We start from the raw sequence: 13,959 nt of genomic DNA, 5'->3' as shown, positions 1-13,959 counted from the left end.
CTTTCTTCTCTTCTTCTTCTTCTCTTCTTCTTCTCTTCTTCTTCTTCTTCTTCTTCTTCTTCTTCTTCTTCTTCTTCGGCGGAATGTATAAACCTCACGGGTTAGAGTTGGAGGACATGTGTGCCATCGCAGTCCATTACAATTATAAACATAGGTACGTTCACAAGACAGCTGTAGATTGGCGTTTACCGACGACGTAATATGCAATGGTAGAATAATAATAGCATGACCAACTCTAATAAAAGTTATGGCATCAATAATAGCATATAGCAAATCATAATAACAAACCAATGGGGACAAAACTGTAATATTATTATTGTGCATTGATCTTAGACTCCGGAATGATTCACAAGGTTCTCAAGATTCTTGATAAGATGCGCCATAAAATAATTAAGCTGATTTAGCTCTCCTTACTTCTGATGTCTACAATGTGTCTATCCTATTTGAGGTCTTTGGATGAATTCTGATTCGAGATATTAAAAAAGAGAGAAAAATAATAATAAAAAAGACAACAAACAGAGACAAAAAACAAACAGACAACAACAAAAAACAGACAAAAAACAAAAAACAAAAGCAAAAAAAAAACACAAAAAAAAACAAAAAAAAAAAAAAATAAACAACCCCCCCCTCCCCCCCTTTCCCCCCAAAAACAAAAACGAAACATAACAATAAGACAAAAAAAAAAAGGAAGAAAAATAACCAAAAAGAACAGCAAATATGATTATTAACAGACTAAAAGCAAAATTAAAAAAAAAAAGAAACAAACAAAAGATATTAGAAACACTAACAAATAATAAAACGAAACAAAGAAAACAAAATAAAACAAAAACAAAACAAAATTTGAAAAAACAATACAAAAAAAAAAACCCCCATTTTTTCTCTCTCCTTATTTTGACCTGAACTTTTTTATATCCTATGTGTATAGATCCACTTGCTTAAATCCGGATGCATGATATATCCGAATCGAAAGTAACCAAAACAAAGCTACTTCCTTTTCCCATGGGTTGTTTTGTCTAGCGAATCTAGGCAGAATGAAGGTAGGCAAATATTCAATATTTTACTTAATTATTGAATTGATAGGCGATAAATACAACTGGAATACCATTTAATGAACTTGATTTAAGTATTCTAAACCGAATTTAGCATAAGATGCTTCTCGGTATTGATAATAATTCCGGATTTAGACTGGCTATATATGTCCTGTCACTTTCGCTTTTTGCAATTAGATGGAATCTTTTCCGATATTGCCGGTGTGATTGTTTTTATATAATTTCCAGTTCACTTGATATGTGTGAGGACTGAATTCATGTCCTTTGTAAACCGTCTGAGAGAGCTAACAATATGATAGTGTCGTTACAGTACAGTAGTGATGGTAATTGGAAATTCTCGCGTCCATTTCGGTTGTTGACGTCGCCATCTTTCCGCTGTTTGAATGTTTGAAAACTGGTATCTTTTTGGAAGCTTGGTTGTTATATTGACCTCTCACTCTCATTATTTGGTCACCATGTATGTTATTTGCTAATTTATATGGCTAGTTTTGCGGTACATTTCAATCGCTAAAACTTGACCATTGACCGAATTGCCAAAGTCAAAAGTATGAATACTTATGAATTATTTGGCAGGCTCTATTTCTCGGAGCGCTCAAGAAAATAAACTTGAATTCTATTTCTTTGAATGGTCGGCTAGCCTCCAGTAGCTGATGTGTAAATGCTCTGAGTGGACATGGAATTCTCACGAATCACCATGCTAGCGTTTTTTCGGCACATTGTTGACAAAGACATTTTATCAAAAAGTTGTGCTTTCACTTATCGCAAATACTCCATGGTGCGTTCACTTTTGCACTTCGTGCTGCACTAACAAAGAGAGAACAAAAGTAAACATAAATAAAGCCAAACTCTCAAGACTAAGACGGGAACGGGTTGAAAGACAGGATAGCACAAACTCAAGATAGAAGTCTTAACTAGGTAGTTGCATGAAAATTTGAGATTGCAGCAATTGTTTTCAAAATAGTCTCATGCTATTCTGCAAGAAATACACTTTTCAATGGTACCAAAATTATGACAATGTGACAATTAGAACCAAAGTTACGGGATTATTAGTCCGCAAAAGTGGACCAAAATACTTAATATAATTTAAGAGGAAAAAAGAAACTAAAACTGTGACCAGAGAGCAACCGAAAAGCGGGGGAAATGGAAAATCACGGTTATTTGGGTTGGAATACATATAAAACCATATATCAAAATGATCGCAAAGGAAAGACGAAGCAATTTTTTTAAAAATTAAATGATTATTATGCAATATTATGCAACGTCATGCAATTACATAACCCTAGAAAATGAAAAAAAAGGCGCGAGGAACGGATAATAGATTTGAGGGTGGTCTTCTTCCAGAGCATGCTTACAATACTATGGCTATGATTAATTTTGAACACAAAAATTGTTAAATCAAGAGGAAAGGAGCGTAAACGTATGAATTTAGACACTAAAGTTGTGTCCTTGGGGAAGGCACTTAATATTTGGCATTGGCAAATGAGCAACAGACGAAAGATGACTGGTATTCGGAGAGAAGAAAAAAACAAAAAAAACAATGAACAGGGCTAGAAATAAAGTTGAACAAGTGTCAGTAAATGCAACTTGCAAATGTACTGCCCAATGTTTTTGCATCCTTGGACAAGACATTTGGGCACCAACAGTACTCGGGAGAAACAAGCTTGCCGCTTTATATATGCAAACATGGTCAGTGATAAAAATGCAAAATTAAAAACAAGAACTACATAAGAGTGGTAGAGAAAACTTAACCTGAAAATGCAAAATTGAATATTACGTAACATATTACATAACAAACAATAAGCCGATAAATACCGACACTTTGCAAACTTTCTGCAACATAGGCATGTCATATATCAAACTGAACATCTCGAAGAGATGTATCATATGACTAACTATTAAACTACATTAAAATTGAAATGAACTTTAGAAAATTTGATAATTGCTTTGCATTCAACATCACTAAGAGAACAGATAATTAAAGGGTACTCACGTACTGACTCGCTTAAATCCATAAGATGGCTGAGATGTGGCAAAAGACAGAAGACAACAAAATCTAGGCACTATGGGTTGTTGGCTGCATGGAATGTAGACACAGGCAATATCCAGGTAATGATACTGAATAAATACATCGAAGTCCAAGCAATGATACAGAAGTAGTTGGGGGAGACTGACGATCGAATTCATGTTGTTACTTCAATTTCACATTTAAAAATACAAGATAGATTATTGGAGCTGGAGGCGGCAGATGATCAAATTCATGTTATTTCAATTTCATATTTAAAAATACAAGGCAGATTATTGGAGCTGGAGGAGGCAGACGACGGGAGTTGGAGGTGGCAGACAATCAAATTCATGTTGTTATTTCAATCTCATATTTAAAAATACAAGACAGACGACTGGAGTTAGAGGCGGCAGACGACTGGAGTTGGAGGTGGCAGACAATCAAATTCATGTTGTTATTTCAATTTCATATTTAAAAATACAAGAGATTATTGGAGCTGGAGGCGGCAGATGATCAAATTCATGTTGTTATTTCAATTTCACATTTAAAAATACAAGATAGATTATTGGAGCTGGAGGCGGCAGATGATCAAATTCATGTTGTTATTTCAATTTCATATTTAAAAATACAAGGCAGAATATTGGAGCTGGAGGAGGCAGACAATCAAATTCATGTTGTTATTTCAATCTCATATTTAAAAATACAAGACAGACGACTGGAGTTAGAGGCGGCAGACGACTGGAGTTGGAGGTGACAGACAATCAAATTCATGTTGTTATTTCAATTTCATATTTAAAAATACAAGGCAGATTATTGGAGCTGGAGGAGGCAGATGACGGGAGTTGGAGGTGGCAGACAATCAAATTCATGTTGTTATTTCAATCTCATATTTAAAAATACAAGGCAGATTATTGGAGCTGGAGGCGGCAGACGACGGGAGTTGGAGGTGGCAGACAATCAAATTCATGTTGTTATTACAATTTCATATATTCAAAAATACAAAGCAGATTATAGGAGCTGGAGGTGGCAGACAATCAAATTCATGTTGTTATTTCAATCTCATATTTAGAAATACAAGACAGACGACTGGAGTTCGAGACGGCAGACGACTGGAGTTGGAGGTGGCAGACAATCAAATTCATGTTGTTATATCAATCTCATATTTAAAAATACAAGACAGACGACTGGAGTTAGAGGCGGCAGACGACTGGAGTTGGAGGTGGCAGACAATCAAATTCATGTTGTTATTTCAATTTCATATTTAAAAATACAAGGCAGATTATTGGAGCTGGAGGAGGCAGACAATCAAATTCATGTTGTTATTTCAATCTCATATTTAAAAATACAAGACAGACGACTGGAGTTAGAGGCGGCAGACGACTGGAGTTGGAGGTGGCAGACAATCAAATTCATGTTGTTATTTCAATTTCATATTTAAAAATACAAGGCAGATTATTGGAGCTGGAGGAGGCAGACGACTGGAGTTGGAGGTGGCAGACAATCAAATTCATGTTGTTATTTCAATCTCATATTTAAAAATACAAGACAGACGACTGGAGTTCGAGGCGGCAGACGACGGGAGTTGGAGGTGGCAGACAATCAAATTCATATTGTTATTTCAATTTCATATTTAAAAATACAAGGCAGGAAATGAAACATGAAAATGTGGTGTCATAATGAACGTCTGACTCTGAAAACAAAAAAAGTACTTCGATTATGATTAAATCAACAAAATTAAAAGTTATATAATAATTTTTGTTGTGGTAAAGAGTAAAGTAATGAATGAAATATACTTTCACTTGAATTGACTCTATCATGCTATTCTGTATTATTTGTATTGAAATTAACCACATTAAATTAAACCAACACACTTAACCTGCAGAACAAACAAAAATAAAAGAAAAAAATAATATCAGTGGAACATAATTTTTAGTTGTCCGGTATCATCCCAGTTAAAAAGTCATTTCAGTTTCAACATTCATTCATAAATAAAACTAAAATTATGGATGGGACTATTTTCAGTCTTTTTACAGCAATTATTCAGCTTGAAATTATTTATACAAGTCACAAAAGCAAAAGCAGTCGATAGTTTACAGACTGCACTGTACACAGGAGACTCGGGGATACATCGAGAGGCAATCCTGGTTGGCCGTCGCCAACTTCATGAACACGCATCGTATTTAAAGTCACTAAAAGACCCTTTCGCCAGCATCAATCACCACCAAAATTCACACAAATAGAGAAAAATGGTTGGCGAATAATATAACATTAATTAAAAATAGGTAATATAATGAAAAATGTATTTAAAATGAAGTTAAAACTTACCAAATTTTCAAACAGCTGGCATCTGAACAAAGAATGAACGGATTAAAAATCTGAAAACGCCGCCTGATGCGCTGGCTTCTCCTCTTTAAAATGAGACCGGAAGTGACGAAATTAGTGCACAGGAAGCGATTCCACGGCAATGGAAGTAAAACTATGTTCACCGGTTAACACAATTTTCACTCCAGAGCCGTAACATCGATATCGGGGCTCGATCAGCGGCTCAGCCACGGGCGATGCGACTACCTATCTTAACGGAAAGTTGGGAATGAAAGAAAGAGCTGCCAAACACTGGCAAAAGAAACACATTCACCATTCACACAAGACACTCTCGCAAGTAACCAAAAATAATCTTGAGAACAGAAATCGCTTGGAGTGGAGTAATAGAGATCAAGTTTATTTTCCCGAGCATTCGGAGAAATTGTCACTTTGTTAATATTTTCACTCAATTCATATGGTTCATCAGCAGTCTTCTTAGTTGAATAGAGTTATAGAAAATGCCTTAAATTAAATTCAGTTTCAATTATATTTTATTTATGATTAGAAGTAGAAGAGCTGAGTAACTGAGTTTTTAAACATCCTGCTACTTTACTGGCAAATCTTGGCCATGGCCCCCTTTTTGAAATGTAGTGTATGGACATGGGGTAACATATTTGTGAATGACCGTTCTGAATATAATATTAGTATGGAGAATGCTGTAAGTGCATTTAAACAATATTTTAGCCGAGTATTTTAAATTTTGAAATATCAATCAATGCACTGTTTGAATTAATTTTTACTCAGATAAATGTGCCTTTGAAAGCCACCTGATATGGTAATGTCTTACTTTTGGATCGAGGTGTAAACAGTTCCGTACCTGACCCAAAATTCTAGCCACATGAATGCACAAGTAATAGTAGCAAATGCTTCAAAAGAAAAAATTCACTTTCCAAATGCCTTGGAACGTAAGGCTTGTTACAGACTACCTACTTGCGCCATCAGAACTTTTTAATGCCTAACATTATTATCATTTTGTTCCCCCAGCTCAACATCAGTTACCCCGCCACCGGGTGCCAGAAACTCGTTGAAATTGAAGATGACATGAAACTACGTCCATTCTATAATCAGCGCATGGCGGCTGAGGTCCCCGCTGATAGTCTTGGTGATGAATGGAAGGCAAGTTTTATGCTTATTATTTATAAATTAATACATTTTTACTGGTCATGTCACACTAGAAGTTGTTGAATGACCTGTTATGTGATGCAGGAATAGTTTAGGACAGCTAGGTAAAATATTGCTCACTGTATTATTCATATGATACTACTATACAGTCGCATCCCTCCAATCGGAACACTGCCGTTCCCAGATTTTGTCTGGATTCCAGAGACATCAGAATAGTGGAATCCTAGAGTGTACAAATAGAGAAGAAGAAGAAAAGCTGTCCCAAGGCAACCTGTTCAGATAATGGAGACATCCAGATTGTGGAGTTCCAGATTAGAGAGACACGACTGTACTTGTCCACATGGAAAATAATTATGCTTACATCCCTGATTTGATTTCTTTCTATACGAGAGTCAAAATTATTTTGGGACTGTCTCTATTCTCATCCTGGGTGAGAAGAGAAAAACGTTTGACCTCTTACCCTTGAGAGGTCGAACGTTTTCTATTCTCACCCAGAATGAGAATAGTCACCCCCTTAAAATAAATAGAATGGTAAAACAGGAAATAACTTAACAATTTACCTATGTAAACATCTCCATATTTTAATAACATTTGGGGAAGAATCAAGGGATAGAATTTATCACCATTCCCTTTTTAATATCGTTTTCAACTGCAACACAGATTACAGTCCTAAGACGACCAATTTCCATGTCTTATTATATTTATTTTTATTACATACGAGTACTGGCTTGAATCTTTTATATTTTTATTTTTTTTTCTTTTCCTTAGCAACAGATTTATTGTTATCTTTATTTCCTTCGTTGAATTGTTATACTAAATGGTTCAACACACCCCAGACAAAAGTGTTATATATCTTTAATTTTGTATATCGCAGGGCTACATTTTCCGCATCAGTGGAGGCAATGACAAAGAAGGTTTTCCCATGAAGCAGGGAGTTTTGACCACAAGTCGTATCCGTCTGCTGCTCAGAGAAGGCCATAGCTGCTACCGTCCTCGTCGTAGAGGTGAACGTAAAAGGAAGTCAGTCAGAGGATGTATTGTTGATTCCCAATTGAGTGTCCTTTGCATGGTGATTGTCAAGAAAGGTAAGAGAATACATTATGTTTGCACTTGCTTTGAAATTGCGAGATGGTAATTTGACCTCTGGTTTTATGGTAGGCAGATACAAATTTGATTTATCATGGGTCTCAAATTTCTTAGTGGATTCTGGTATTTGAAGTCCTTTGCTATTTTTATCGTAAATGATTTAAATAGGTGAGTTCCATTAATTTTTTTTTATGTTGCAATGGTCTAAGTGCTTTTCAATACGATTCTACCAAAATTCTGAAACTCAGATAAGCAGAAGAAAAATAATATTCGTTTAAAGGCTGAAAAATGCTCTTCTATTTGCCTTTGTTATTTACTGACAGACTTTGTGACCTGAAACCTGAAACTGTTGCATTTCTGGTAGTGACCATCATTTGGATTTCAAAAGTGGCATGGGATCTTGTATTGTTGATAAACTGCTGCACACTCAATTGTATATTTTTAAAACTTATTTACTTATGAGGAACTTCAAGCTCTCCATTCTTACGGTATCTCACATTCAACAGTCTGAAAACATCTGCTCATCTTCAAAATTATAGGTGTGAAGTTTCAACAGTCAGATGCAGTTACAGGTGCAGTGCAGCCTTTTCTAGCTTTTTAATGATCTCTGATTATATTTTCAGGTGAACAAGACATCCCAGGACTGACCGACAAGACCATTCCTCGACGATTGGGTCCCAAGAGGGCCAGCAAGATCAGAAAGTTGTTCAACTTGTCCAAGGATGATGATGTCAGGAAATATGTGATCAGACATCCAGTTCCTGTCAAGGAAGGTAAGTCCTTGAGAGAATGTAACCATGCCTAAAATATAATGGTTTCACCATGACTTATTAGTCTTATTCAAACCACCAGCAGGAGATTTTTTGGGGGACACAGATTCTATTTATTCATTTCCCTCTCCCCTCCCTAAGTGCGACCAGAAATTTATAAAATTTCCAGACCTGCTCACTCTATGGACAACCTATTTTTCAGGGTTGCCATTTTCCGGTATATTTACAGAATTCAGTATGTTATAAACGCTCAGTATATTTTCCAATCACCTGCTAATGGAAAAAGGTGGAACCTGATTTCTTTTTATTGGAGTCTATATGTGTATAGGTTCAGTAAATTTTTGCCTCCTGGATTGCAATCCTGATTTTTATTCTATGTTCATATTTCTTTACCAAAATATTGTTCAAACCTGAAACAAACTCTGGGTGGGGTTCCTGGTCTCCTATAGTGGGCAGTGGCATTTACTCTATCCCCCTATATCTGTTTTCCGATTTGCTTTCTGTCTTTGTCTTGGAATGAGATTACTTGATTTACCTCTGGCCCTGGCCGTAGTGTTTGGCTGGGAGGGAAACAGTCAAATGCATGTTTTGGGAGATGATATTTTTTCTGTTGTAAATCATCTCTATGTTATGTATTATTATGTTTGTTATTTTGAATGTATAGTGTAAGCATTTGAGTGTATTCCTCTTAGTGGGATCTTGTACTGGTGTATGGGTGAGATATTTAGGTGATCTCAAACTAAGTACACTGATAGTCTGCTCTTGGAATCTACATGTTCCCTTTTTGAACCACTCCCCTTTGTCTTACTTTTTTCCTCAAGTCCTTTTTTATTGTACATCTAGAATCTTTTCACTATCCAATTTTCTTCCTTTTTTACTGACACTGATATGACCTAGATGTGTTGCATGCGCATAAAATCCTTAAAAACAAAACAGAGTTCAGTATGTTATAGACGCTCAGTATATTTTCCAATCGCCTGCCAAACGGAAGAAAGTGGTACTTGATGTTCTTTTTACTGGAGTTCAGCACTCAGAAAGGGGTCGGTCTATGCGTGTATAAGTTCAGTAAATTTTAGCCTTCTGAATTGTAATTCTGATTTTTATTCTATGTTCACATTTCTTCACTAAAATATTGTTCAAACCTGAAACTCTCCTGCTTATATTGTAAAATTCAAAATCTGTTAGCATTCCCGATTTCCCCAATTTCCAGGAATGTTTACGGATTAACCCTCTCGTGTTCAGATTCTTTTTGGGGGAGTAGATAATGAGTTCCCTATATGGCCATGTCAATCATGTAGACATCCTTTGATGATATAAGCCTACTCTTTGATATCTGTAGTCGCCTTTTCGTTTTCTACGGTCACTCATGGCTAAACTCCGCCCAGAAACGATTTCATAGGTCCGTCCATCACCAAATTTCAAACTTTTGTTCTCGTGAGTTCTTAAGTTTTTTGACCAAAGAACGATTGGCTATTGAGCATCTTGACCCTTCAACGATTGGTCGTTCTGACAGCTCACGTGTCAACAGCCGTCAACAATGAATTGAATCATCGCTGAGGCAGTGGAAGACGGCCATGGAATAGTTGCGTCACATCGCCACGTTGTTGAATAAATTATCCAGGCATGGTCGATAGGTAAAAAAGCCAAATTATGTTCTAGTTACATTTGAAACAAACAAATTATATCACTGATATCGTCTCTTTGAGATATAAAGAATGATATAAAAATCAAGAAAATCGGCCGATAAATAAAAAAGTTGCTAAAAAAAGCTAAAATAAACAAAAGCAATTTTTAAAATCAAATTTATTCGTAAAACAGTTGGTTTTCAACCGATTTTTATGAAACAAAGACCAGTGTACTTCTTTTTTCAAGCTGATTTCAGTAATGTGACTTTCAAATTCCTCGGAATTATATTTTTTTACTTTTAGATTTTAGCTTTTAGGCCTACTCAATAAGGTGTTATATTCCTTGCATAACAATAGCGTAATTCATCGACGGGAGAAGCGTCTTTGTTTCGGCCAGCTGGATAGATAGCCTGTGATTGGTCGAAGACTTTGAGACGCTTGATTCACAATTCTACACGAACGGACCCCGGCGGTCTATCAAAGAGGTGTAACAAATTTATTTACCGACTATTTTTCTTAGTGCTAAAATTACAAAGAAATAATTTCGCATCAGAAAAAATAACTCTGAAGTTCCTATCTCTTTATTACAATAAAATCGATACCTCGAATGACAAAATCGACCCACAAATAAGGGAGTTATAAATTATTCATAATATTTTTAAAAGTTTACAATAATTGTCTTCAAAGTCTTTTTTTCATCACCAAGGTCGTAATTTTTTACCGATTTTTACCAAAGTGCAATGTCAATGATTTTCACCCGCAAATAAAATAGGATTTAAATCGCAATTTCTGAAACGTATTTTCTTTTCTGTCGGCAAATTTATAAAAATCAAAGCTGAAAACACCCTGCGGCAGTGACAGGGCCTGTCATTTCCTTCACAACGATTGGATTTTACTTACTGAGGCCAGTCTTGACTACCCCGCCCATGAATATTATGCCGGTGTCGGTTTTTGTCGGGTTGAATCTTAAAGAGTTAAGGCAGTGCCACCAACACTATTTTTCATCGTCGTTATCACATTTCAGTTACATCTCAGATTTGACCAAAGCTCGTCCTGAGTTTTATCTCTGAAAAGTTGGCTAGTTTGTTGTTATTCTTGTTGATTCCTATTTTTAAAATTGTGATTTATCCACTGCGTAGTGGCTAGCATACAGGGTTTTTTGTTGTTTTTTCAAAGAAGTATTTAAATAACGGAAAATCTAGTTTTTTTTTTTTTTAATTTGGAAGGTCTAAATTTCAAGATTTCCTTGTAAATTTTTATTTTTATGATAGATAGAGAGAATTTTTAAAAATTTCATACTAAGCATCTGTGGTTGGGGGCAGGTGTAAGAGATAATTTGCTCATCCTATTAAAAAAAAAACAAACCTGCATGTTCTTTCCATCTAGTTATCATCACTGAATTATCAATTCTAAAACCTTGCACTGCTCATTTCAAATACATCCAAGGCATTTACATGTTGACAGAAGCTAACTGTTATGAAATTACAAATTTTAACTGTACAAGCATTACCGTAACCTTGTAACATTGTCATGACATTGGGGACTGCATTGGATGTATTCATTTAGGGGAGGGGGGGGGGGGTGTGTACGCTTTTTTCCCTCCCAAATTACTCATTTTGTGACTCTTGGGTGATATCTCTACTGATTCCCATGGAAGAGTTTTGATGGCTGCGTTTTACAATTTTCTCATTAATTCATTTTTAACCTCTTTAGAATTACCTTTATTTTTAGAAGTGATAGGTTATGTTTTAGAAATTTGTATAATTTTGTTGTTAGTTTAGATTGGCAACCACGTACATATATGTCTGGGTGGAGTTCCCGACCATATATCAGGTTTTCCAAATGCTTTCTGTCTTTGTCTTGGGAATGAGATTACTTACTTTTGCTGACCTTGGCTGGGAGAGAAAAAGTTGAATGTATAGTTATAGTTTTGGGCGATGATACTTTTTTCCTTGTAAATTATCTGTTATGTACTGTTTTGTTGGGTTTTTTTAACATATGATTTGTAAACATTTGAGTGTATTCCTCTTAGTGGGATCCTTGCTGGTGTCTGGATGAGACTTTAAGGTGATCTCAAACTAAGTACATTGATGGTATGCGCACGGAATCTACGTCTGTTCCCTATTTGAACTAATTCCCCTCTGTCTTACTTGTTCTTGGATGCTTTGGTTGTAAATCTATAATATTTTGACTATTCCATGAAATGACCTAAATGTGTCGCAAGCGCTGTAAAGCCCTTAAAAACAAACAAAACAAACATATATTTGTGAGTCTGGTAGCCTTTTTCGTGTTGGAAAATATATTTTTTTGGTTTGACAGTGTTTTCATTAGAACGAGACATTTTGGGTTATCAGACTTATAAATAATTACGCACCAGTTGGAAGGTATGTAGATGGATGTATTTAAAACAAGCCCTTTCAGTGATTTTCATTGTTTTCATCTTCAACAGGCCAGAAGCCCAGGTTCAAGCACCCTAAAATTCAGCGTCTCTTAACCCCACTTAAGCTGCACAGGCGACGTAGAGAGCAGAATGAAAAGGTCAAGAGGGCTGTAAGAAGACAAGAACAAGCAGCGGAATACGCTAAATTGTTAGCTTTGCGTATGAGAGAAGCTAAAGATCGCAGGAGACAGAGACTGTCTTCAAGCAGAGCCTCATCATCATCTAAGAAGGCTGCCAAGGCCAAGAAGGCTGCTGCAGCAGCTAAGACATCTGCCTCTGCAACTGATAAGAAATCAACTCTGGAAGCAAAGAAGGCCTCTGTGGCAACAAAGAAGCCCCCCTCTATTGCTAAGAAGCCAACTGGAGCAGCTAAGAAACCCACTGCTGCCCCTGGCGCTAAGAAGCCTACTTCCGCTGCTGCGAAGAAACCCACTTCTGCTCCTAAAAAGCCTACCGCCGCCCCAGCTAAGAAGCCCACAACAGAAGCAAAGAAGCCTGCTTCAGCAGCTGCCAAGAAGCCAAGTGCTGTTGCAAAGAAACCCACTTCCGCTGTGAAGAAACCTACAGGAGCAGCAAAGAAACCCACTTCAGCAAAGAAGCCTGAGAAGAAATAGGGTGTGATTAAAATGTTATAAATTGGAATTAATAAATCTAGGAAAAATTAAATAATGTATTTCTTATATTTATTAACATAGTCTGGATGCACTCTATATTCTCCAATACAAATCTGAAGAGTTGTCTTTGTATGCACCTCTGTCCTGCTTCTGTAATTCAGAGGTCTGATGGTCTATTCTGCTTTGGAGTTGTTCTGGTTTTTAATTATATTTTCCATCTTGCATTGTCTGGCATTGTATTATATCAATAGCTGCGGTTGAAAACAGTTCAATTTGGGATAACCAAAATGTGTAGGAGTTTTAAAAGACTATTGGCGATATTACGGTTCAATGGTAATTAATTATTAATAGTTTTGTCATTTGTCAACATAAGAATTTTCATCTGATACTAGGGTCTTGCTGTGTCTTATATCTGTTTTCATTTTCAAAATTGCTTTCTGTCTTTGTCTTGGGATGAAATTATTTGGTTTTCAATGGCTGGAGTCCTATGCTTGGCTTGGAGGGAAATGGTCAAATATATAGTATGTTTCCCGTGCACCTCTCTGTCATTCCTGAATTAAACAAAGAATAGAATACATTTGTGTCTCCCCAATCTGAACCTAGCATTTTGTCTGTATTACAGAGACATCCAGATAAATAAGTCCTCAGTCCCTAAAGTTTACAAATACAGAAGGAAAAAAATCTGTCCCCAAGCAACCTACCCCGATTGTAGAGTTTCGGATTAGAGAGAGGCGACTGTATTTTATAAACTTATAGGTATTCTTGGTGGGAGACTACTTGTCAGGATGGGACTTCTAGTAATCTCAAACTTCCATTGATATATTGTTCTTGAAATCTGCTTCGATTCAGTCTCCTTTGTCTAACTTTTTCTCAGATGCTTTCAGTTGCAT

At 36.2% G+C, this 13,959-nt stretch overlaps 1 protein-coding gene across 1 annotated transcript; it reads left to right on the top strand.

The window, feature by feature from the left end:
• The first annotated feature begins 907 nt into the window (after positions 1–907).
• Positions 908–13,124, top strand: LOC144973441 (small ribosomal subunit protein eS6-like). Its single transcript, XM_078915898.1, has 5 exons — positions 908–1,037; positions 6,397–6,528; positions 7,409–7,619; positions 8,244–8,393; positions 12,465–13,124. The coding sequence occupies exons 1-5, from the start codon at positions 1,032–1,034 to the stop codon at positions 13,067–13,069; spliced, it is 1,104 nt and encodes a 367-aa protein (XP_078772024.1). The 5' UTR covers positions 908–1,031; the 3' UTR covers positions 13,070–13,124.
• The last annotated feature ends 835 nt before the right edge of the window (positions 13,125–13,959 follow it).

This window comes from Berghia stephanieae, chromosome 5 (genome assembly GCF_034508935.2).
Source record: "Berghia stephanieae isolate SIO BIC M18660-M18661 chromosome 5, UCSD_Bste_1.3, whole genome shotgun sequence".
NCBI classification, from domain to species: Eukaryota; Metazoa; Mollusca; class Gastropoda; order Nudibranchia; family Aeolidiidae; genus Berghia; species Berghia stephanieae.
This window is presented reverse-complemented; position numbering and strand designations above follow the sequence as displayed.